Source organism: Amphiura filiformis, chromosome 18 (assembly GCF_039555335.1).
Source record: "Amphiura filiformis chromosome 18, Afil_fr2py, whole genome shotgun sequence".
Taxonomy (NCBI): domain Eukaryota; kingdom Metazoa; phylum Echinodermata; class Ophiuroidea; order Amphilepidida; family Amphiuridae; genus Amphiura; species Amphiura filiformis.
Window position 1 is genome coordinate 29,160,704 of NC_092645.1, and position 25,875 is coordinate 29,186,578.

The 25,875-nt window shown below is 37.6% G+C and overlaps 1 protein-coding gene across 1 annotated transcript; it reads right to left on the bottom strand.

Annotated features, from left to right (window-relative positions):
- Positions 1-7,208: 7,208 nt before the first annotated feature.
- Positions 7,209-25,533, bottom strand: LOC140140105 (TATA box-binding protein-like 1). Its single transcript, XM_072161933.1, is given in 7 exon segments — positions 7,209-14,744; positions 19,686-19,780; positions 20,662-20,723; positions 20,725-20,764; positions 23,012-23,077; positions 24,182-24,264; positions 25,250-25,533. Coding segments are annotated over 7 exon segments (885 nt in total). The 5' UTR covers positions 25,532-25,533; the 3' UTR covers positions 7,209-14,487.
- Between the last annotated feature and the right edge of the window lie 342 nt (positions 25,534-25,875).

Sequence of the window (25,875 nt, forward strand, 5' to 3'; positions counted from 1 at the left end):
GTTCACTATTTTACTAATTTCTTGAAAAAAGAGCTAAAAACATGCATTTTCGGCATGTTTTCTGACAATCGAGTCACAAAAATCACAGACTTGGAACAAGTCTAAGCATTCAAAATCTTGAGTATGTCAAAATTTTGCTCCAATTTTCAGTTTTTTGTGCGTGTTACTTTGATTAAATGGTTGGTTAAGAATGAAACATGTCTTTTTTAAAATTTTAAAATTAGTCTTAGTACAAGTCTTTGGGCTTGATTGTCACTACATATGAAAAACACCTTAAAAACGCATGTTTTTGGCCCTTATTTCCACAAATTGGCTAAATACAAAAATTTTACTTTTATTGCTAGTTAGGACTAACTAAAGGATTAGGATTTAGCTATGTTTCATTTGGCAAAGCAATGAGAGGTATTTGAGGTCAATTTACAGGGGTGCCCTCTTTGGCCCCCTGGTTAGACCACTGAATTTTATATAGTAAAGGTGATCCTTTGTGATCAATAATTTAGGGCCCACTATGCACATGCCAAATTTTCTGGAACCCAATGTGCAAACCTCAAATTATGTAGATATTCGCTATTGGCGATGGTTATCAAGGGAACTTTTTTACATGAACTGTGTTCTGAACCAAAATCAAAATGATCACAATGAAAACTCAATGGGTTACTAAAACAGGTGTGCAAGCCAAGTGTGAATCAATTAATACTCCCCATTCCAGAAAAATACAGCACTATTTTTTGGGATTAAAAAAATATTATCAAGTTCTGCCAAATGAAACATAGCTTAGAATCATTCACTTAGTCCTAACTGGAGATAAAAGAAAAAGTTCACTAGTTTACTAATTTCTTGAAAAAAGAGCCAAAAACATGTATTTTCGGCATGTTTTCTGACAATCGAGTCACAAAAATCACAGACTTGGAACAAGTCTAAGCATTCAAAATCTTGAGTATATGTCAAAATTTTGCTCCAATTTTCAGTTTTTTGTGCATATTAAATGGTTGGTTATAAGAATGAAACATGTCTTTTCTAAAATTTTAAAATTAGTCTTAGTACAAGTCTTTGGGCTTGATTGTCACTACATATGAAAAACACCTTAAAAACGCATGTTTTTGGCCCTTATTTCCACAAATTGGCTAAATACAAAAATTTTACTTTTATTGCTAGTTAGGACTAACTAAAGGATTAGGATTTAGCTATGTTTCATTTGGCAAAGCAGGATAATATTTTTTTATTCAAAAAAATTAGTTCTGTATTTTTCTGGAATAGGAAGTAAAGCATTTACATATTCACTACTATGGCAAATATAATGGGAACATATCGAGCAGGAACATGTTTACTGTACTGTTTTCCTAAGCGTTTTTAGCCCGAGTGTTTTAATTAAAAAGTACCCTAGGAATGTATGCAAAAAATTTCTTACCCCCCATTTCAACAGGGGAGGGGTGTCATTCTTGCACTGAAATGCTACTGACCCACCTACATCTGAGTACCTCTGAAATGTAGAGATGGCGCCCGGGAGATGGCATATCACAAGCAGTCAATAATATTGTAACCCTAAATGGCACAATAGGTCCCTACTGGAAAAACTACCCTAAAGGCGTAGGCTACAGTTAATATTCCTCAAGACATATAATATGTGATGCAGCATATCAAAAGGGGGGACTTTGTGGCAAAGTGCTTTTGAAGATATAGATTAAAATATAAAATGATCATGAACTCTGAACTGATTTTAGAGTGAAGGGGGTCCATTTGCCAATTTTTTGTCCCATTTTTAGTCATTTCTCCCTGATTATTTTTTTTTTTTTTTGGGGGAGCAATTTGCTATACCCCAGGTAATTTCTAGCTGGTTGATATTGTGGATTTAAAAGCCAAAATAAACAATTTTGGTAAAATTTTTAAAACATTAATTTATTAAATAAAAAAGTTATCAACTTAAAAAAAAAGTCTCCTAATCATTTTAAGCTGAAATAAGGAAGTAAAATGAAAAAAAAAGTCACTTGCCACTTAACTATTTGGTGCGGACTAAATGTCACATTAGTGTACTCAGGGATGTTTGTTTACCAACATCAGAGCAAGTTGAAATGTTTATCCATGTAAGCCTACAACCAAAAATTTGCTGTTTTGACCCAAAAATGATTGTTTGCACAACTCTAAAACGAAAAGTGGATAGCACTAATAATACATTTTTGAAATCCCTATGATCAGGCAAATAATGGTATATGAAATTATGAATATTGGAGCATTTTCAAAATTTTACACCTGTATGATCTTTTATGACCTTTATAGTGGTCACTATGGGTCAAATTCAAAATGGCTCCCAATCTTGAGCTTAAAATAAAGTAAAATTTTCAAACGGCATGCCAAAAATCGCTTGCCTTCCCTCTCTGCCTGGCAAAAATTGCTTGCCCCTCCTCTCGGCATGCCAAAATCCCCCTGCACATTTTTGGGGTCCTAATTTCCAAATCTTTTTTGTGCATTGATCTTATGCATAAAAACAGGGCTGCACTATTATAGGCAGTTACACACATTCGTTTGTACATTGCGGAAAGATGGGCGTGTGCTGGGATTTAAAAGTGCAATTGGAGCAATTGTATTCAAAAGGCTTGTTTCAAAATAAAACTTGCCTGGCTTCGGCCGAATGTTATAATAAAAAAGGATGTTTCTTAACATTTCTTCAGGATAATACAGCTATTATAGGCCTACATTATAAAATACCTATCACAGATGATTCTCTTGTTGATGTTTACATCGAAAAGTTCAGTTGAATCTGTCTGCACAGATATTGATCTAATGCAAATATTATTAAAACATTTTCGTGACCTAACATACTAGTGCACTGTAGCAACCACAACCTTATACTTGTCAACATACGAATGGAGCCAAGTACTGGTACAGGGTGTCCCAGAAAAAATTACCGGGCAAATGAATTTGGACGTAAGTCGAAAATAGACATCAGAATCCAAAAAAAACATCAGCGTGTAGCCCATCTTATTCTGCATCTTATACGCCAATTTTACTGGAATCGGTTGACTGATCGCGAAGAAATGAGCGATTACATAACGCATGTGTCAATTCACTTCATTCCAAGTTTGGAAGAAAGATCATTCAACACAATGCGCACGAGTGGTTAAACTGTCAATGGGCTTCATATTTGAAATCCTTTTCGTTCTTTATAACAACCTGTTTCTTGCAAAACATTTAATTAGGTTTTGTTCAAATTTGAAAACCTGCACGATATTGAAAATGAAAGCTTGCATGTCAGATGATGCTCGGTATTTGTAAATATCTTTTTTCGTTAATGTTGATATAAATGTTGCATGAAGAATACTACATAAAAAATTCCAGCTGGCTTAAAAATTTCTCACACACATTAATGTTTTCGGAATATTTCCAAGAAATTGTATTGCAAAGTTTAAATCTTTTAAAACTTAAACATTAATGTTGTGTGGTATCATTCTTGGCTCAAATGTTCTTTGTAAAGTATATATTTGCACAGCCTAAAGAATTTGAGTTGGAGAGCTTCTAATTACAGAAATCAAACTTTTCTCAGACAAACTGTTATCTTCAGTGAAAGCATGAATGACATAACACCGTCGGATTTTAATAGATAATGTGGACTAAATTTAATGAGATACACAAACTTTAGGAAGCGAGTATGAAAAAAGCACCTGTTGATCAAACTTGGAATGAACTGTATTGATGCACGCATTATGCAATCGTTCATTTCTTCAAAACCAGTCAACCGAATCAAATACAAATTTTGTATGTGATGCACAACAAAATAGGCTATACGCTACATTTGAATTTTGATTCTGATGTCTATTTCTCGACTTGCGTTCAATTTTATTCACTCGGTAATTTTTTCTGGGACACCCTGTATCTGCATTGTGAATCAAATTTCCATAAATCCCAGGCCACCGTCATGCGTCAGCTGATCATTTGACTCTGCAAGCATCCAGCAAACATTTAAACTTGTGTGTTATCGTATTGGGAATGCGCCAAAATGAATAAAGCAGTCTAGTTATATAACACTTCCAGATTTTTCCATCTTACTCAACTGCATATGATTCCAATAAGAAATAAAATTCCCATTAGGCGATGAAAAAAACCCTGGCGGATGGCCTTTTCAAGTAGGCAGAGATGTCACAGGCTGACCCAAAAAAAATCCTGAACTTGCGAAGCGTAGCGAGCGAAGCTGTCGCGCAACATGGCCGGGGGTTCCGGGGGCCTGCTTGAGGGCCCCCGGTGGGGTCCAGGGGCGAAGCCCCGGTAGGGGTCGAGGGGGCGAAGCCCCCCGAAGCCAGATGGTTTCTGCACATTTAGCACCACAGTAAAGGCCATTTCAGAGGGTAAAAAGAACAGTTCAAAGCTCCTGGCTTGTTCTACACTTTTAATAAAAAGTGCTTCCTTCTTCCAGAAAACATGCTTTAGTTTTCAGTTTCCTATACTTTTATGTACAAGAGACACGCTTAAAAAAAAGTTTTTTGGCTTTATTACATGGACAATATGGCTGATGTTGATATATGTGAAGCAGAAAGATAAGACAATAGGGCCATTCCAAAAGCGAACAAAAAAAATCAAAAAAAAAAAAAAATCCGAAATGTGACATCTCTGTGTAGGGTTTAAAATGACCCTAAATATCACCGAAAGCTTGAAAATTTGGCAAAAATTTGATGATTTTTTTTGGCAAACATGTTGAAATGTTCAATTTATTTTTCTAAAACTTTCAGTCAAAATCAATCAATTTTGGACCAGAGATGGCTGATTTTACATGTGTTTAGCAAAAAGTTTTAAAAAAGAAAGAAATTCTCTCAAAATGTAAAATCTGGGTTGGTTCGGTCTGGAATCAAGAGTCGAATAGTATTCACCTCAAGGGTGAATGCGTATTAATGAAGCGGAACAACTGGACTGATTTACTGGGACAAGTTGAAACAGCGAACAGAGGGTTCATTTTTAATATTTTTAAACCAAAAAATGTTGTTTATTTTTACAAAGCAAGTGCCAAGTGGTGATCAGTGAAAGACAATAACTTTATGCATCTGCTTCATGACGGTGTAAAATCTCTGGAATTGTTTGTTTGTTTTTAAACTTGGCAATTTTCCATGCCCAAAACAAGCCTTTCCTCTGTCACATGGTGACCTCAAAACAACAAACCTTGAAACACTTCAATAATATCTATAATAAACAAACTATAATTAAAAACAAACTACGATCTATCTATGAGCCGATTAGATAATCAACCCGTTATTGGCCTTTGTTCTGGATTGCAATCAGGAAAATTTCCCTAAAAGAGAAACAATCAGAAAAAGGGTCATTTGTTGGCACCAGGTTTTGTTTGTTGTTGCTATACCCAAATATGGTGGTTTGTGGATTAAAGTAGAAAATGCACCAATCTTAAATTCTATGTTTTTTTAACATAAAACTATAGACTAAACACTGGCAACTCCCATGCACAACGTTATCATGTATGTTGAAAAACAGTGTTGGAAATAAGCCAAATAAATGTGCAATGGCCACAGACAAAAAAGATACAGACCGTGTGTTGAATCAGTCAAAGTCTCAGCATCACCCGATAATGAGGGCCGATTGTTCCATGAAATGTGACAGGTGAGACTGCTACGCAATTACCGTGTATTTTCACCATCTATCGCGTAATCGCGTAAAAAATTATTTAGCTTTTTGAGTAAAGAATAACAAAATTAAAATTTGATGGAAATCATACATTTTTTAAAGATTTTTATGTTACACTGGTCCACATTTCGTGACACTTTCTAAGAGTTGCAAATTAATGTTCAGCAGGGAGCCCGGGAGCACATAGGTCCTACTGGAAAAACACTGAACAATTAATCATGTTATCATCGGGATCAGATCACGTATCAGCAAGCCCACAGTGGGGGGGTCTGAAAGTTGTTATTTTACATTAACAATAATTATTATTCTCTGCCTATTATGTTCTTAGTGCCAAAGATTCGATTTTTGAAAGTTGCACAAGATTTGGAGCATGTGTATTCTTGGAAACAACAAACAAATTAGGTGATAGGACTCTGCATTCAACACGAACATGGTTGCAGCTGATTTTTTTGTGATATACGTACATTTTGTTGTTCCTTTCTAAATTTACAGTAAAACTAGGCACTTCAAAAACTCCATGGTAGGTCACAAGTCTACTGGGACAATAAAGGGTCAAATATAATCATTCAATTCACAAACACTTGTTAACATGAAATTATGACAACTAATTCCAATGGTGTGACATGTTACCAAACAATATTTTGCTAGGCTAATGCTGTTGGAGTGTGAGTCTCCACCCAACCATGTTGAATAATTTTGTGTGACTGAAGGTTATAGCAGGCTGATTGAAGGAGGCTGCCGTATCAGGCAGAGACAAATGTTAGTATTATCTATTAGTACTAGTAGATTAGTTCTCAACATGTTCAATAGTGCCTTTGCAGTTTCAGTAATAATTGATACATTTTTTTTAAATAAATAACTTTAAAATTGTACCAAGTGCAAAACATGTGCAAAATGAATTTATACTTCAGAAAACCAAGTAAATTTGGTATGCAATACATTGGGGTGGGAGGAGGCACATACCTGGGCATCACCTTAAGTGGGTGCCAAATTAACCAAGTAATTATCGATTCTGTGCCCCTTTAAAGCGATGCAAGTCAAAATTTTTGCACACTTTGCACACATTTCAGCTCAAATAGTCATTTAAAAGATCAATTTAAGACCGAAATTCACTAAAACAAAGTTATTTAGTATTTGTGCAAATTTTCGCTCGCTCTGTGTGCAATTGTTTCAAGAATTAGGGGCAGTGCGCCATTATGTATCCTTGGCCCAGGGAGCCACAACCTCTAGCTACGACACTGTTTTGGCCCAGTGAAAATTTATTGGGGGGGGGGGGGTTTCACCAAAAGGCAGAAACCCTCCACAAAAACTTTGGAATTTGAGTAACTATACTACTCAGTATTGATTATACAGGTGGCTGTACAAAGATGTATTGTTATAAGATCAATCTATGTTTTTATGCAGGGTGTCTGCCTTTCATTTAAAAAAAATCAAAATCTGACCACAACTTAAAAAAATGTCACTTAAGACATTCTTGCATTGACCTAACGGTATGATATCCCCACCACACTAGAACAAAAGGTGGATACTATTTCCAATACTTTTGGGGCATTTTAGGCAAACACACTTTCGGTCAAATTTTGAAATTTTTGACTCATCTGTTCAGTAAAACAATAGTACAAAAGATATGAATTTATTGTCTTTTTTTTTACTTTGTTGTCCACTTTCCAAGCATGGAATCACACACACATTACAATGTAACAACCGTACACAAAATGTCTGTCAAATATTTTTTCAATTTAAATAAAAATATTAATAAATATGACACTTTTACTTTTTAAATAAGCCATATTCATAATATGTAGTGAAGAGTTGAAAAAGCAAATAAATACAAAATTTTAAAAAGTAATACAAGTGTCCATCAGCACCACACTAACCACAGAATTAGAGGAGAACCGGGACTCCCTATACCGTCACGTACCATCGCACCGTCAGCTATGGGGAGAAAATTGGGGGTATTCGGGTCCTTGCCGATGGTATGCGGAGAGGAACAAAAACAATTCTGTGTCTCATCTGAAGCGTCTTGGTACTCGCGTGCAGGTCGCATCAAGTGTGTCTCTCAAATGTGCTCATCATCCATGTCACGCGTGCATGACAACGAATGCCTCGAGCGCATTCCGAGGGGAACCGAATACCCCCAATTTTTGCTCCATGTCTGTATCGAGATGGCGGTCGAGTCCCAATTCTCCTTCTCTAATTCTGTGAGCAGTACCTTTTCAAATAAATCACTATGTTTTCTGTAATTCTCTACACATGCACTTTCAGTAAACAGACATTCTTATCTTACTCAAAAAAGAGCCCATTGTTTTCATAGTGACATTTCTCGCACCATGGGCTATTCCATTTAAAATTCACAATACCCCTGAGGAAGATTTTGGAAATATCCTCTACAGGGGGAGTATGAATTTCAAATGGAATTAACACATAAGCAGCTCCATTTGAAACTCACCTTCCCTCAGGAGATGATTCAGGTTGAATCTTTCTCAGAGGGTGAATGAAATTCAAATGGAGCTGCCTAATGTGCTCATTCCATTTGAAATTCATACTCCCCCTGTGGCAGATATTTCCAAAATCTTCCACAGAGAGAGAGTGGGTATTTAAATGGAATAGCCGAATTCATTCACGCCAATAGACTGTTTGGCAATTCCTGAAGTCCTTTGCTAAGAAACTAAGACTAAAAAACAAAACAATAAAGGCAAGAGATTTTTAGAGTGTTATGCACAGGCACAGTGCCTAGACGTTGATCCACAAGCCTCAGCACATTTTACAGGTTGTTGCTGACCACTACCAGCCACATTATTCCTTAAACCATTAACAACAACACAGGGACTTGCAGCTAAGAAGCGCACACCCTAGACATTCCACAATAGACCTTTGCAGCCAGGATCAGCTCCCCAAGATTCATACAGGTTACTATGAGACAATTAGCAGCAAGTTCCTTGTCCAAGGCAAAATCTCAACTCAATTTTTTAAATGAGAGCATAGTAACCACCGCCAGGGTTCGAACCCGCAACCTCTCGCACCATAGATGAACGCCTTATCGATTGAGCTAACTTGACTGCATCATCATTGGCAGTCAGAATTAATAGGTAAATTTTCACGGGGAAATTTTCTGGACACATGACACCCATGGGCGCTGACATATTAGCATATGGAATGTGAACCCGAGCACAGCGGGTGTTCTTCCAATGTATTTGAATAGGAAGAATTCCTCCTTTGATGCAAAATAAGTTACTTGTCGCAAGTTAATAATATTATGGTAAGAGTTTCCGTAGATAAATATTTTTTTCCGTAGATAGATATATTTGAAATTACGTTTTGATGATATTGTGAAGAAATTAAGATAACATAAATATTTAATAAATTTGCAATGCACAAATTTCTATCAAAATTGCGGTCAAAATACTATTCCAATTCAAAATTACTAAGACTTGAATAGCGAGGTCACCGCTGGAGGTCAGAGATCAGGCTCGAGGTTACACTCACATTGATACGCATTGGTCACATGTCCAGAAAATTTTCCCGTGAAAATTTACCTATTAATGTTGCCTGATTGGTGTGCCATCCTAACTCCGCATGCTCAATATATGTGCAGAGACAATGTCTCAATTTCTTTGCAAAAGATTATGGAAATTACCGGAAAGTTAAACTACATGGGCATGGTCTCAGTGGAGTTGCCAAAGGAGGAGTTTTGCCCCTTAAAAGTTTTCTCACCCCCGTTTGCCCAGCCTCTGAAAAAGTGTTGGCTGCGCCATGGTCTACATTCTACAGGCTTGATCTACTGCTTATTTATCTGCAGATTTATAATCAATAAGCTGATTTTATGACGCTCGATTTCTGTAGCCGAGTTTAGAAAGAATTTTCACCCCTATGCCTCCCCATAGTAGCTAGTAATAATGAAAGTGGCACTGTACAAATGTAGATGAAAAGGATTTATAGAAAAACTGGTTCACATTTAGCGAACAAACAAATTGATGACGTCCTATTCATTCAGGGGTGTCAAAATGTAAGATTACATTATTTTGCAAAAAGAAGGGTGTTAAAAATTTAGAAAATGGGTGTAAATTTCCAACATTAGGACATCATAAACCTTTTGGCTTCTTCCCCATTCTATTATATACTTATTTTTAAACAAATGCTGCAATAAACATTTTAAACATTGAAAAAAATGTTTATATAAGTTGATTATAATATTCCAAAAAATATCTTAATAATTCAGCAGAACATATGTGACACGATCAAGGGAAATGAGTCGGATGTCGCTAATATTGTTTTTGAGATATTGGCAAAAACAGTGTTCAAATTCTTTTGTTTTATATTGTTTTCAGCGATTGATAAATTGACGTAACTTCGCAAAGAAAAGTCGTATCAACACGGGGTTTTCAGTTTCTAAAAGCTTTAGATGTCCTCTTTAGAAACATTTATAAAAGTCATTTTTGACCAAGGTCGACATGTGACTCATTCCCCTTGATCATGTCACATATTATTGTGACCTGCTACCACGAAATGAGCATCAAGTCGCAAGTTGGTAGTTACGAGACGTCCTGGCTGCTGCGTTGGTGTTCTTTGTTTCACAGTTCGCATGCACCTGTTCAAACCAATTGTATGTCTGTATGTCCTTTGTGAATGGGGGCACAATGGGCCATTCACGAAGGACATACTACTGGCTTGTACAAATGCCCAGCAAACAAATAACATCAAAACAGCAAAAACTACCAACTTGCAACTTAATGCTCATTTTGTGCTCATCTTAAAATTGAAAATTTATCAACCAAAATAACTTGTCATTGATTTTGAACACAAAAACAGCTTCCTGCAAACATCATAAAAACAAATCAACAATAAAATATGTTGAACATTATAGAATTATATAAATGACATACAAAATGTGTACTTTACAGCTTTTTAAGTCTTGTGTATGCGACCAAAGAACAATAACTATTTAGGTGCCATATTTTGTAGAAACCCTGTAATATAATAGCCATTGTTTTATGAATCAATTGTATGGTGGCACATAGTGGACACCTAAAAGAAAGCCCCACTTGTTTGTTGTGTGGTCAGTTAATTTAACCCTCTGGACACTACTGGTCATCTAACAGCATTTCTGATTGGCTGATAACTTGAAATACTCATTTCAATTGCGAATTACGACTTGGCTTTAAACTACTTATGGTAAAACTTGCATTTCCAGATGATCTTATTAATACCCTCCTTGATTGGTTCAAAATTGGACACAATATTCAAGTTGGCCAATCAGCAGGTAGTTCTCATAGGGTTAAAGCATTAAAATTGGTATGAATGGGTGGGAATTTTGTTAGCTGTAGTATGATACCGAACTTGTGTAAAATAGCGGAATGATCAAAAAATTGATGACCGAATAATATTTGGTATGTTTTGAAAAGTTGCAGTGTCAAATACTATGTAAAAGGATGTTCGTTTTAATGATGTAAATCATGCATTATCTTCAAATTAAACAATAGACTAGACTATACAATCTCACATCGCTTTATCAGTTTTGAGTTTGCCACTTTTCAAATTGCACCAAAATTTAATCATTTTTCGATCATTCCTATGTTGTTTTTATTCCAGTGTGATATCATATCTGAAGCTAACGAAGTTATTGCCACTCAAACAAGAGGAGACTTTCTTTTTTGAGGTGTCTATATACATCACTGCCAATATGGTACATCAATTTGAATGGATCCCTATACTATGTCCAGCATAAGGTGGAACATGGCTCTACCACAAATGAGGCCAAAGGTCATGTTACCAACTTATGGTAGAACATACTTTAGTTGTTACAGATCATTTAGAGAAAGATGGAACGTGATAGGGTGTATGGGATAACCAACCTTAATGGCTGCTGTCTTGGTCTACCCTATACTAGACTTAAGGTCCGTTCATACTACCACCGCATTTGCGATGCGTTGCTTTGCGGTGCGTTGTCGCACTGCAAAATACTGCATTGCGATATCGCAATAAAGTTAAATAAATTTTCACTAGGAAATGCGACTAGTTGCGTTGAGTTGCGGCAAAAGTAATCGATATCTGGGCATCGCAAATGCGGTGGTAGTATGAACAGACCTTTACTATGAAGTGACTGATGGCAGCTGTGCACCCAGAGGATGATGACAACTCCAGCACCACTGGGCATATTATATAGCCAGCTCCATATTAATAAACACATAGATTGGAATGTTCCATGCCTGTACCTCTAAGCGTGCTTTCATTCAGCCGACGCCAGTACAGCGGTCGGACCTGGCGCCATCGCTCATCTGAGCATAAATGGAGCACCCAACTTGTCAGCACTTACACGTGAAATCTCTTTTGTGTACACTTGCGCTATTTGCACAATTTTTTAGTTTACTAATGCACCCATCACTTATCATCGACACATGCACCACAGCCATGTAAATACCAGCCCTCGAATTAACCCATGGCACCCATGGCATTTTGCCGTGTGTGCACATACCCACTGCCGTAATGCCCTTAAAATATGTCCTTCACCCAAGGCAGTCACTTGGCGTGCCCTCTAATGAAGTTGCCATCGGTGTCCCAGCCCTGCCCCTTCATTATAAAATCATCTATCAGACTGTTCAGTCTTTTTAGTGAAAATCCAAGGCAATTATCAACTTGCCCTAAAAAAGTTGCCATGCCCCTTCAGATCCTTAATTCGAGGGCTGGTAAATACACTAGTTCTTTAGTGAGTCCATGCACAAATTCAAATATTGTGCCCACTGAGGCATGCACTTACATCATTTACTCGAGATGCCAAATAAACTATAAATAGGTACTACACTGGCCATCTCTAAATTGGTTTCCATTTTCTGAAAACAGTAATTGCCTCAGTAAATTAATAAGATTGGAAAGTGACTCCTCAATATACCAGTAGTCAAATTGTATGTTTTAAAATAGAAGAAACATATTAAGATACAAACTCAATAAAAATCATTTTCTTTTATTTTATAGTTTTCAATTTTTTTCTTCAGTTTTTGTACTTTCCAATTTTCTTTCTTTTCAGTCAGTGCTTATATATTATTTTCAAATTTTAACAAATATTCAAGTTAATTTTAAATAACACACAAAACAAATGAACAAAAACCTGATGCAAATGGATCTCAATCAGTGGCCTATTCATTTTTGACATTTTTCACAATGTAATATTTTCTGTTCAACTTTCTCTCGCTCTTTCACACGAGTTCCGGAAATCAAGGTCCTCCAAAAGAACACATCTCAACATGCATAGTATCAAATCTGTATATATTCTATACTTGTCCATTAGGAAATTCCAGTAAGACTCCTTTTTGTTTGCTTGTTATGTTGGTTTCATCCTCACTTTGAAGATGATTTTGCTTCACTGCACAGTTGCACCAAAAACACTAGCGGTGACCAGCGGCAAGCCGATAAATCAATCACTCCACTGCTTTGCACAAGCGGCAGGATTGCTGGGAGTTGATTTCAAGTCAACTCGGAGTGGTGCTGTTCTGACATGTGACAACAAAATACGATTTTGGAGGTGTTGAGCAGCAACAATGGCTTTCAGAGTCATGCCACTGCCGTGGCGGTGTGCCACTCTGCTTGCAGACAAGTGCACGTGCAAGAGGCATGATGAAGCATCACACCACTCAGCGGCAGAAAGTATGAAACCAGCATTACTCTCCAAACTACCGAATACTCATGTTTGTGGGAAATTTAGTGAAGAAAAAAAATGTTTTCAACAATTTTGCAAGTTCATTTTTAGGGAGCATCCAATTGACCAATTCAGAGCCCCCTAGATTGATTCTGCACCCCTCAAAGCGTTGAAAGTCAAGATTTTTGCACATTCCACACAAGGGGTGTGAATTTCAAATGGGATTACCTGAATGGGTGATTCCATTTGAAATCTACAACCCTCATTAGAACAGGGTCTTTAAATACATTCATTTCATACGTCTTTTGATTTTCAGCACCAAAATATCTGCAATCTTGTGAAAATAATTAGGGTGGGTTTTTTACACCTACATCCAAAAAGAAGAAAATAGGGCATTTTCATGAGCATGTATGTATATCCAACAGTTTGGAGTGTGATAAGACATGCAAAAGCAAATGACTCAGTTCTATTATGTATTCAAATTGCTAATTTTACCCATTAACATTCAACAGTTTGGAGTGTGGTGAGACACAACCTTTAAATGCAAAAGCAAATGACTTGGTTCTATCATGTATTCAATTAACTAATAGACCCGAAGTTTTGATTGTCTATAAACAAGATCATGTTTTTGATAAGATACCATGAAAGAAGTCGTTTTACACATATCGCTGTACCTAACAGCTTTTCTACCTATAGCATTGAATTTGATTTGAATTTGGATACATGTTGCGCATCTGTTGATACTTTAAATAGGTGTCTGAACCCATTTCTAGCCGTTGATGAGCAAAAATACATGTAGGGTAACAAACCAAACATTCAACGACATGCTATAAACACAAGTTCTTTTTATTAGGGGATGATGGTGTAAAAATGTTTCTGGGAGGGAGGGAGGGAGGGAGAAGTTCAGCATCCTAACGAAAGCACTTCCGTTTATATGATGACATCAAGCTTTTGGTTTGTTCCATACAGAATATGTTACTGCTGTAAATAGGAACTCAAAATTAGGTCCAAAATGTAAATACACTTTCATGAACATTTTTCAATAAAGCCATCAAAACCATGGTCTAAGTTAATCTTTATACAATTAAGCAAAAAGGGACGTTCATGTATTTCAATCTGAATACCCTTTCAATGACACACACAATGTCAGGACTCTCCTTGCATCTCCTGACTAACAAAGTAACTTGCAATTTCATAAGGACTGTTTATTATGAACTATTCCCCCAACAAGCACAGGGTCAAAGGTCACTGTCATCTGACCCTGAATACATGTCCTCTTCTATTTCCTCCTCACTGTCTTCCTCCCAGTTCACTTCCCCCTCCTCCACCTCATCCTCCTCTGCCGCTTTCTTAGCCCTCTGTTGGAGTAGTCTCCTTGCATTTTTGGATTGGTTTCCCCGCATGGCTAGTTCTTCTTCGGTCATGATCTTCTTGAAAGGCAGTACCAGTGGGTAGATGTGTTCTATTGCTAACTGGACGTTTTCTACTGATGGAGCTGTAAACGTAAAAAGAATAGAGATCAAATGTTCAGTATTTGCTCAGAGATGTCCTTAAAGGGAGTCTCCGGCAAGCACAACATTATGCCTTATATGTAAGAAAAATTATTATCAAGCACGGATCAAGTGGTTCTATTTAAAAGAAACTCATATTGACCATAAAAACGAATAAAAACATCTGTCTCTCAACACGCGATATTCAAAATTCCCGGGCGCCGAAATTGTCGAGTGCAATGACATCCCTATAATACAATGAAGGCTGACGACAATTGAGCACAAATAACCATTGCGTCATTGCACTTGACTTAGACAATTTCGTCGCGGGAATTTTGAATATCGCGTGTTGAGAGCCGACTGTTTTTATTCGTTTTTATGGTCAATATGCTTTTGTTTTAAATAAAACCATGTTATTCATGCTTGATAATTATTTTTTATGAATATAAGGCATAATGTTATGGTCTTAACCATGGAATTATGGAAACTTTTGGGCCTCATAACTGCTAAATTGTTGGTCTTAAAGGAGGATTTTGTGATCCTAGCATCCACTTTTTATGACATTTCTCAGTAGATATCCACGAAAAAAGCTTATTCCCAAAATATCAGTTGATTCCGATTTTGCATTTTCGAGTTATGTATGATTATGCATGTGTATTACACTGCTCCATAGGCCACTGTTGTAATTTCGTTCTGGTATACCAGAACGAAATTAAAATTTTACGATATTTTTGCTAAACAAATTAATCTGCAAGAAATTTTTGGTACATAAACATTATGTAGCCAGAGGTTTCCAGTGGTATAAAAATCTCAACCTTTTTTGAGAAAAGTGGGGGGTTGAGGCTGTGGATCACGAAATGCCCTTTTAAGTTTATTATAATAGTATAAAGCATTGAATTATGAAATCTTAGGGATTTCCGGAAGACAAAATGGGTATTTTGAAACCTACACTGTTTTTTATGCACAGTCAGGGTATAGCCTTAGTGGGTCCTGAAACTTAGAAATCATCACTTAGCAAATGACGTCAGAGACTCTGAGTCAGAGGTCAGGTAAAAGTATCAGGGGCCATGATAGCTCACCCGTGTTTACTGATCGATACTGCACACCTGCTAAGCATGTAAAGTTAGATCACGCTGCAAATTAATGGGAGACGTTTTCCCTACAATCACCAACATTTTTTGGTCATGATTTTTTCTGAACATTTCAAGATTTATGCAATGCAATACAATTAATCCATTAATTACTCGGAAAACACTGGTACACATTTTAAATGGCTGTCCCTCTGACAACTGCCGTCAGCTTTTTGTGGTGTCCAACATTCATTTTGGTTGTCCCGGACAACCGCTTTAGTCGAACGCTGATAGTATTATAACCTAGTTACAACTGGCTTCACATAACTTTAATAACAATAATAGTGAAAAAAATGAGGGCACTGATACAAATTTTTAACAGTGACTTCAGGAAACTAGCATTTGCTTTATAGAGGGCAGCATTTCTTTTTATTAAAAATTCATTCAACCATTGGGGTGTAAGGTGGGAGCTCATAGCCATAAATTTTTTCTGAATTTTTACAATCAAAATTGTTATGTCCTGAAATTTACAAATAGGGATGAGAATAGTCCAGATGGTTTTAATTTGTAATTATTGTTTTTTATTGTCCAAGTTTCATCCATTTTTTAACCAATCCCATATAAGGCATGCCTTATTTCCAGAAAACTTTTTTCATGGATGGTTAATTCTCTAGCCTATTACTAAAAAATTAAATTCATGGCAATAAATTTAAATTTAAATGTCAAAGTACTGGATCAAGACTCCAACTGGTACAACAGAGGAGTGAGGGAAGCTATTAATATTCACAGACACCCCAGCAACCTGAACAAGGACAAGGGACGACACGACCTGGCACCCGTCTAGCGGAACATCCTGTCACATGACGTTGTTGACAACAACTCGTCATGTGACACTCATCAAGATCAATAACATCAGTTTGAAAAAGGCTTAGCGACCGCAAGCCGAAAGCTCACGTAAGTGTTCATTTTTGTTGTGAGAACAGTCATAAATTCATCAATATAAATTTAAACTTGTTTTCAAGCATAAAATGTATATTTTTTTACTGACAAAAATACTTCAGATCATCTGATATATAATAAATTATATCATAATTTCCATCTACTTATTGAGGAAATCACCTGAATTTTCAATTTGTGAGTGATATATCTAGTGCATGTGCGTGTACATGTATTTTAATTTCCAAAAGTTTAAACTGACTTTCAGCACAAAAATTCACTAACCTTGAATTTTCGATGTGTGACACACATCTTCATCAGAAGAAGTCCTAGGATGTTGTGATGGACTTGCCCTTTTGTTGATCATTGGCAACTTTTGGTCGAATGAGGGCATTGTATAAGGTTGGCAATTCCAGTCCTTGATCGCGATTTAGTTCTGGCGATTTCTTCTTGATCTGGAGGGCCTCACGGCTGACCAAGTGATACAACTTTTGGAATTTTGCCTCAGTACTACCTACTTTGTTTTTCGAGGACAATTTTATCAACAATGTGGGGGTTGTGCAATGGGCAGCCCGGTCAGTCCGGTTATCGCAAACCTGTACATGGAACATTTTGAGATCACCGCTTTATGCAATTCACCCGTCAAACCTTCCGTGTGGCTTCGTTATGTGGACGATACTTACGCTATCATTCGCGAAACTGATGTGAAAATTTTCACCGAACATATCAACAGTCAGAACTCGCATATCAAATTCACCAGCGAACCGGAAGTGGACGGATTCCTTGCATTTTTGGACACCAAAGTCTTGCGAAACGCCAACGGATCCGTGAGCATCTCCATCTACAGAAAACCTACACATACGGATCAATACCTCCATTTTGATTCACACCATCCCATCGCTCACAAATTAAGTGTCATCAGGACATTATTTCAGAGCTGAAATAGCGGTGACAGACCCCGAGGAAAGGGTGAAAAAAGTTGAACATATCAAGTCCACGTTAGGACGTTGTGGTTACCACAATTGGACTTTCGGTTTGGCCAAAGCTAAGGACAAAAGTAAGAACACTCCTGACCCTCCTACTAATGCCAACCAAGTAGAGGGAAAGAAATCGTCGACCTACATCACCCTACCCTTTATAGAGGGGTTGTCACAGAAGCTCCAGCGTATTTTCAAATCCTACGGTGTTGCTACAAGCTTCAGACCGCACAGTACGCTGAGAAAACTATTAGTCGCACCAAAGGATCCCACTCCAACTGAGAAAAAATCAGGTGTGGTCAGGGTTGTCACTACGCCGGACGGCGCCGGTCGGGGCCGTCCGGCACTGTCCGGGGCCGTCCGGCACTCACAAAAAAAAAAAAAAAAATTAATTTTTAATTTTTTTTTTTTTTTTTTTACATTTCGAAGTGGATGATGATATTTTATCATAAAAAGAGCAAGAAATTTTTTTTTAGTGGGGTTGTACCTCAAAGCCTATTCCCCAATCCCTAGCTTTCACTAAAAAGATTTTAGAGAGACGCGAGAGCTTTGCTCGCTACCTTTCGCCTTCAATATTTTAACCAGTACTTTTTTGGTCCTGGTGACAACCCTGGGTGTGGTCTACGAGATACCCTGCGGCGAATGTACAAGTTCATACATCGGCCAGACAGGTAGACAACTCGGAGATAGACTGAAGGAGCACAAGTCAACTGCCCCCAGCCGCAAACCCTCTGCTGTTGCAGAGCACAAAACAGAGTCTCACCACAACATCGACTGGGAATCCACAAAGGTGTTGGCCAAGGATGATAGAGAGTACCCCGTTTAGTGCGGAGGCCCTCCAGATCAAGAAGAAATCGCCAGAACTAAATCGCGATCAAGGACTGGAATTGCCAACCTTATACAACGCCCTCATTCGACCAAAAGTTGCCAATGATCAACAAAAGGGCAAGTCCATCACAACATCTTAGGACTTCTTCTGATGAAGATGTGTGTCACACATCGAAAATTCAAGGTTAGTGAATTTTTGTGCTGAAAGTCAGTTTAAACTTTTGGAAATTGTTTATTACCAGCACGTATGAACTTACATTCGAGTGTGTACATGTATATATCCAAAATTTCACCTGGTGTGAATGTAGATTAATAATAAATGACCATCATGATAACATAAAAGTTCCCATAGTGTAGCTATAGAGGCCCTGCATGCTTTTATTGATTGGCTCCAAAATAGGATTTGAACCGGTGAAGGACACCGTTATCATGGTGCAGTGCAGTCCATTCAATCAAATGTTGTCATCAACCAATTTGATTGTAGTACATTTGTTATGTGTGTGATATGAACTGTCGCAGTAGATTACAATCATGCCTTTGTTGAATGCATCTGAGTAGTCCGCCATATTTACGGGATGATACGTCGTATGCCCAACCTCTATGACCCACCTTGGCCACAATGGTATTTGAACTGTTCATATAAAGACCAAATTTAAAAAACAAAAACTAAACTTCAGTTTAGACATAAACATGTATTTATACGTTATGTAAATAATGAATACAATCCCACCTACGCCTGTCGGCAGCCGTGGACATTGTCAATTGCTATCAAACCGAGGATTTTCAATCCGCATAACAAGGACTAAAACAGTGGTTCTTTTGGTATGTATAGCTGTGTATGATACGCAATACGAAATACGCTTACCAACTGAGGTCAGTATTTTCAACCAGGATCTGCACAATAATGGATGTATCTCTGAAATGCATTTGGCATGCAATTATGACTTACTGTGTTTGCAAGTAGATCCATAGTCTAAATGCGATAAGTCTTGTCTGTGTCCAGGTACACAAGCAAACACCCTAATTACACACCATGCGTTCTCCCTTTGGGGATCCTAAAATTGGATGATACTGAAAATGTCATGGTATTCTTTCTCACAACTAGTACGAAATTTAAGTTCACACTGTCACTTACCTGTACAAGTAATACTTCCGGTGGAGAAGAGTTTCAAAGTTGCTTTGGGTGATTTAATTCTGTAAGTTACTGCTGGATGAAGCTCGGGTTCATAACTGCAAAGGAAAAGGTCAATAATTGAGTTACTCTTACAGTGTTGCTAAAACGTTTCAGTGTAAAGTCACGGCAAATAGGCTCACCAGGCTGCGATGAATGACTCTGTAAGTAGCCCAATTTTTAAAAACTCCAAAGAAGTACCCCAATATCGGATATTTGGGCGGTTTTACCCAAATTTAGAACGTAAATCACCCAATTGGTTGGAAAAGCACTAAGACTTCCGGTATTTAGTAGGAAGTTACTGACTGATCAATTAATGGTCACCACACCAATTGTTATTGTAATTTGGAGCTTCAGAGACTCATGTTACCTTTATAATTTGGCTAAATTGAAAGAATAATACGTAAAATTGTTGCATGTCTTTCTGAGTAGCGGCAAGTGATTGCCAAGTAGCCTATCACAAGCACAGTGTTGGCACAGTGTTGGCATCACTGCTCGTATATAATACATTGCAAATTGCCAAGTCAAGTCAAGCTAGTAAACCTTTATTAAATCCACAAGGGAAATTACACTCATGGGTGCTCATACATACAAAACACATAATTACCACAAAATATCAAAAACACAGTATAAAAGATGAAGCTCTGTCAATTACATGTTACTAAGAACGGCGCCCCGTGTGTAGTTAGAGTTATGAAGTCTAATAGCTTGAAAGATACCGGTTTGTCAAGGCAAAGGACAAGCGCATCCGACCAGATCTGGGAATCAGCTGACATGAGAAACGATCGTGGAGAAACAACAGATGAACTTAGGGATCTAGTCCTGTGTTTCAGGGCCAGTTGGCAAGTCCACATATTCCCTTGAGTGCCATTTGGTCAGCGAGCCTGAGTGCTGGTTACTACCCCTTTAACTTGGGATGTTTGCTCTATCTTCCTCTTACCTTGCATCTCTACGATGTTCCCTAGAGAAGTTTGGTAAACGTATCCCCCATGGCATAGCACTGCGTCCCTAGGACATTCACAACCTTGTAATTGGAAAAAGCGCACCTGGAAAAAAAGGACAAATAATGTACTGCCAATGTCAAAACATCATATGTCAATAGACAAGCAGTTACTGCCATGTTACATTATAAAATATTGAATGGCTTTGAGAGTGATACAAGAATATTTTTCTATCAAGTGCAATATATTCTTGTATCATACGAAAATAAGCCATTCAATATTATTATTATGAATATCAGGCTTTTGCTTTGCGGTAAAATGAAAATTTAAGCTTACATAGCCACGGGTTTGACCAATGTGTATTGTAATCTAAGCTTACCTTTTGACCTTCTTGTTTTCTGCTCTTTACTTTCCAACGACAATTTCGGAATAATTATATATAGGTTTATTTGTAGATGTGGATTATATTTCCTAATGTTATCATCATCCAGAATTGCCGCGAATTAAGTTTGTGAGTTTACTTGTTTATACAATACGAAATCTCGTATGAGCTGCTAACGTTACAGTGTCTGTATTGGTGTGCTGTGCTGTATCATGACGCGTGTTAGTGCTGTCACCATGGTCACCAGCATGACGCGTCGAGATACTGCCGCGTACAATATTAAAATAATATTGTATTGCATCCGGGTATTTTGCAAAATATTGTACAATATACAGTTTTATTGTATCGCTCAAAAGCCCGATATAGATAATAATACAAATTAATGTACCGACTATTTAATAATCAATGAAACAGAAAAGTCCAAATAATTGTATCAAAGTAACATTGGGCTATTCCATTTAAAATCCACACTACACCTATGGAAGATTAAGTTGAAGTCTTCCACAGAGGGCGTATCAATTTTGAATAGAATAGACAATTGGACAACATCCATTTGAAATACTCACTCCAGTTGTGGAAAAAAAAAAAAAAAAAAAGCGCAGTGATTTATAGTGCGCTACGCACAGGCACAACGCCTAGACCAGAGGTGTAAGCGAGGTAACGATCCACTCCCTGAAAAACATGCGAGCCAAAGGCGAGCACCCCGCCAAATTTCTGGAAGTGCACAGGGCTTGTCCGGGGGAATAGGCTGCAGGGTATCACCCCCGTCAAAATAATTTTTTTTGTGCTCTTTTATGACGAATTATCATCATCCAATCCCGGAAATGTAAAAAAAAAAAAAAAAAATTAAAATTAAATTTTTTTTACATTTCGGATTTTCTTTTATTTTGGCCACATTTCCGAATTCCAAAATTTCCGGAAGACTTACACCTTTGCTAGACGTTGATCCACAAGCCTCAGCACACTTTACATGTTGTCGCTGACCACTACGGCCCACATCATTCCACAAACCATTTTAAAAACAACATTTCAGGGACTTTGCTGCTTCAAGAGCGCACACCCTAGACATTCCACAAATAACCATCGCAACCAGGATCAGCACCCCGAGTTTCGTACGGGTTACAACGAGACAAATTAGCAGTAAGTTCCTTGTCCAGGGGAATTTCAAACTAACTCAATTTTTTCCACGAGAGCGTACTAGGCATTGCCAGGGTTCGAACCCGCAGATAGAAGATATAGTATTCACTCGGTCGGACATCCGGGAACATTGTCCCCTTCGCACATGATTTCTACCTAAAGTGTACATGTATGTAGGTGCGATGAAAAGCCGACAATCAATTGAAAATTTTGACCTTTCGTATTGAAGATATGGATTTTTTTTTTTTTTTTCACCAAAAAAAATTAGGTCTTTTTAGGAAAAAAATCCATATCTTCAATATGAAAGGTCAACATTTTCATCCTCCCAGCTACATACACTTTAAGGGGGTACTACACCCCTGTGGTAAATTTGTGACTATTTTTGCATTATTCTCAAAAAATAATAACACACTGGTAACAAAAGTTATATATATTATTGGGGCAAGGAATCCAATTACTACACTGAAATTTCAGTGACTTAAGACAAGCGGTTCACTATATGATAGGAAATGAGGTACATCCTAGCGGTACCTTATTTCTTATCATAAATAACGGTCATTTTTAGCACGACAATTCCGTTAAAATCATAAGGTAAGCTTAAAAGTCATGTTAAAATGATGAACTTTAAACTAGACACACAGACTTTTGGTTACTTCCGGGTTTCCGATGCAGATTTTCGCCAATTATTGCTGCTATTATTTACCATGTGAGCAACTTGGTAAGCTTACTACACAAGATAGCATGGAAATATCAGCTTGGTTGAAAAAAGTGGTGGGGGCGTTTATTTGAGGGGGGGGGCAACTATTTGACAAAATATGGTAAGTGTACTTACCCTGAATCCTAGCTTCTGTAATGCACGAGCACATCTTCTGGCATTTACTTTGGCATGTGCGGCACTGCAAATGACACATAAAATACACAATATAATGTACACACTACTTGTACATGGATTGTCAATGGCTAGGAGTATCTGGAATTTAACTAATGGATAATCAGGGTCTATAGTTAGGGTAAGAGTTAGGGATATACAAATTTTGTGATGTTTATATGAAGGTAGCACTGTTTTGTCAGGTGGTCAAACGCCGCCCTTTTTATTTTCCCCCACGCTTTTTAGCCAGACACCCTCTTTATCAGGAATTGAATCCCCACCCTTTTGTGACCAAAGCTTACGACATTGTAGTTATCAAATTCGGAAGACTGAACATTGTTGCTTTCGCAAATTTCATAGTCACTTCTGGGTTTATTTTACTCCGCACCATCATTGTCCATTAAATCAGAGTCTGAATTGATGCAGCATTTATCCTATTCCTCAACATTTTCTTCTTCATCTAAAAAATTTGTGACATTATTGGCACAATTTACATTTACTGATTCACTGCAATCAATCAATCTTACGAAAAATACAATCTTCGCCATATTGGCTTGTGAAGCACATGGAGCGAAAGTTTTGACAAAAGGGCGCCACAATATACAGTGTGCTAACATCCCGACTTGATTGCGATATTGAATATGTGAACAGGAACCCGGAATGTCATTTAATTGTGAAATAACAAGTCTCTACACAGCCGCTAGTATTTTAGTTTAGATTATTTAGTTAAAATAATGACACAGTTTTCTATAGGACCAAACAGTGATGCATGCACAGACCACTACAGACCATGTATCAACAGTCAAACTCCCCGTGCATTGTATGCTGTGAATTCTCGCATATTCATGAGGGTCGATTGTTCCATCGTGCCGTATCTAACAATCACACCAGCATTGTGTGCCTTCACGTATACGTGATAGAGCATTGTGTGCCTTCACGTATACGTGATAGAGCATTGTGTGCCTTCATGATTACGTGATAGACCATAAAAATATGTGGTTAGTGCGTAGCAGTTTTGCCTGTTGCATTTCATGGAACAATCGGCCCTCATTATCGAGTGATGCTGAGACTTTGACCGCTTGTACGTGGTCTGTTATCTTTTTCGTCCAGCGATGCATGTAACTTGACATACCTGTCATTGCCGGTCATTGTCACTTTCCCTGATGACCACATTGTGGCTGTGGATGACGGTTTCCGAAATCTCATCGTCACTTTCTGTAAAAAACAATCACATCAAATTGCACACATCAGTGATGAGTAAATATGGCTGTAAATAGTTCTAAAGTGGGAAAAAACTACAAAATCTGTTCCACACTACAGTTTGCACACTAGAGATTACGATTTCCAAAGCGTAGAGCGAGCGTCGTGGAATCTATTCAAAATCCTGTCACAGGAAAGTGATTATGAATAGATTCCACGTACGTTCGATACGTACCTTTGGAAATCGCAAATCTAGAGCTCTATTTATGCTGATGCACACTCACCACATGTACTTAGCGTGGAAAAAAAAAGCTGGTCACATCAATGTCCACCCCATGCTATGTGGCTTGATCAACAAATGAGATGGGGATAATGCAATTCAATAGAGGACTCCTTTCCATGTTTACACACCACATATCATACATCTGCACTTCAAATATAATTTGTAAGCCTGTCTATCAAGACTATTTACGACAAACTAACAGTAACACTTGTTTTTATGTACATACCGGCAATTAAACAATGTATATCACCAATATTCAAGCCTTCAATTTTGAGAATTGCAGGAGCTCTGTTAACCACTCTTGTGAGTTAATGTACTCAACAGGGTTATAGCTAGGCAAATTTTAGTGCCGGGAGAAATTTATATGAAATGGTAAGAAAATTGACATTTTGATAAGAATTGCTAATTTTTATACTGATTGTTCATTGATTTTGAAACATTTGAGACTGGAATGCCGGATATTTGGGCTCAAAATTAACTTAAGTGCCGGGTGGAAATTAAGAGTGCCGGGCGGGTCCGCCTGCCACCGCCCAGCGTAGCTATAACCATGGTACTCAACAAGAAGCTCAATCTTTTAATATAGTATAAAAAACAAGGATTCAAGTAGTGAGGAGCTCAGTAAATCATACTCCTGATACATTTTGTACGTTAAGGAGAGCTGCAAGAGCTCTGGTCCAATCGAACTCCTCAAAAATGAAGGTTTGAATATTGACTCACCCCATATTCTCTCCTATATTCCACATTGTGTCCATCCATCCCAATCCGATGTAAATTCAGATGACATCGCACACTGAACGTACACACAACATTGTTTATAAATATATCTACACTCGGGGATGCATCATCACCAGCTGCCTTTGATGACTCCGTACCCAATGCCGCCAATCCTGCCTGCTCAGGGTTCATCACCCCATTTCCCGGGTGATTAGCTGTCGGCTGCGCAGCATCAACGACGCCGTGAAGGTGAGGGTACAATGGGTTACTTTCAACTTGCGTCATACTTGCTATATGGCGATGTTTGACAACATCTACGATGGGTTAACCGTTAACAGTGATATAACATTGTACCTGATGTAGGAGACAGTGATATTAGGGTTCCACTTCACAGTCAGTAGTCTGCAAGCAAAAACAATGTATGAAAAAAACATTGAAAATAGATGAACATTTATTAGGCCATCTTAATTAAATCCTGTGTCTCAAAGCTTGTGAGAAATTGAAAACCTAATTTAATTGTATTTTTTATGTATAGTATGTGTCAGTTCAGGATTTAGGACAAGAATTTTGTGCAAACATTTATCCAATCTTGCACATTTATCCAATCTTGCAAATGTTGGAATAGTAGA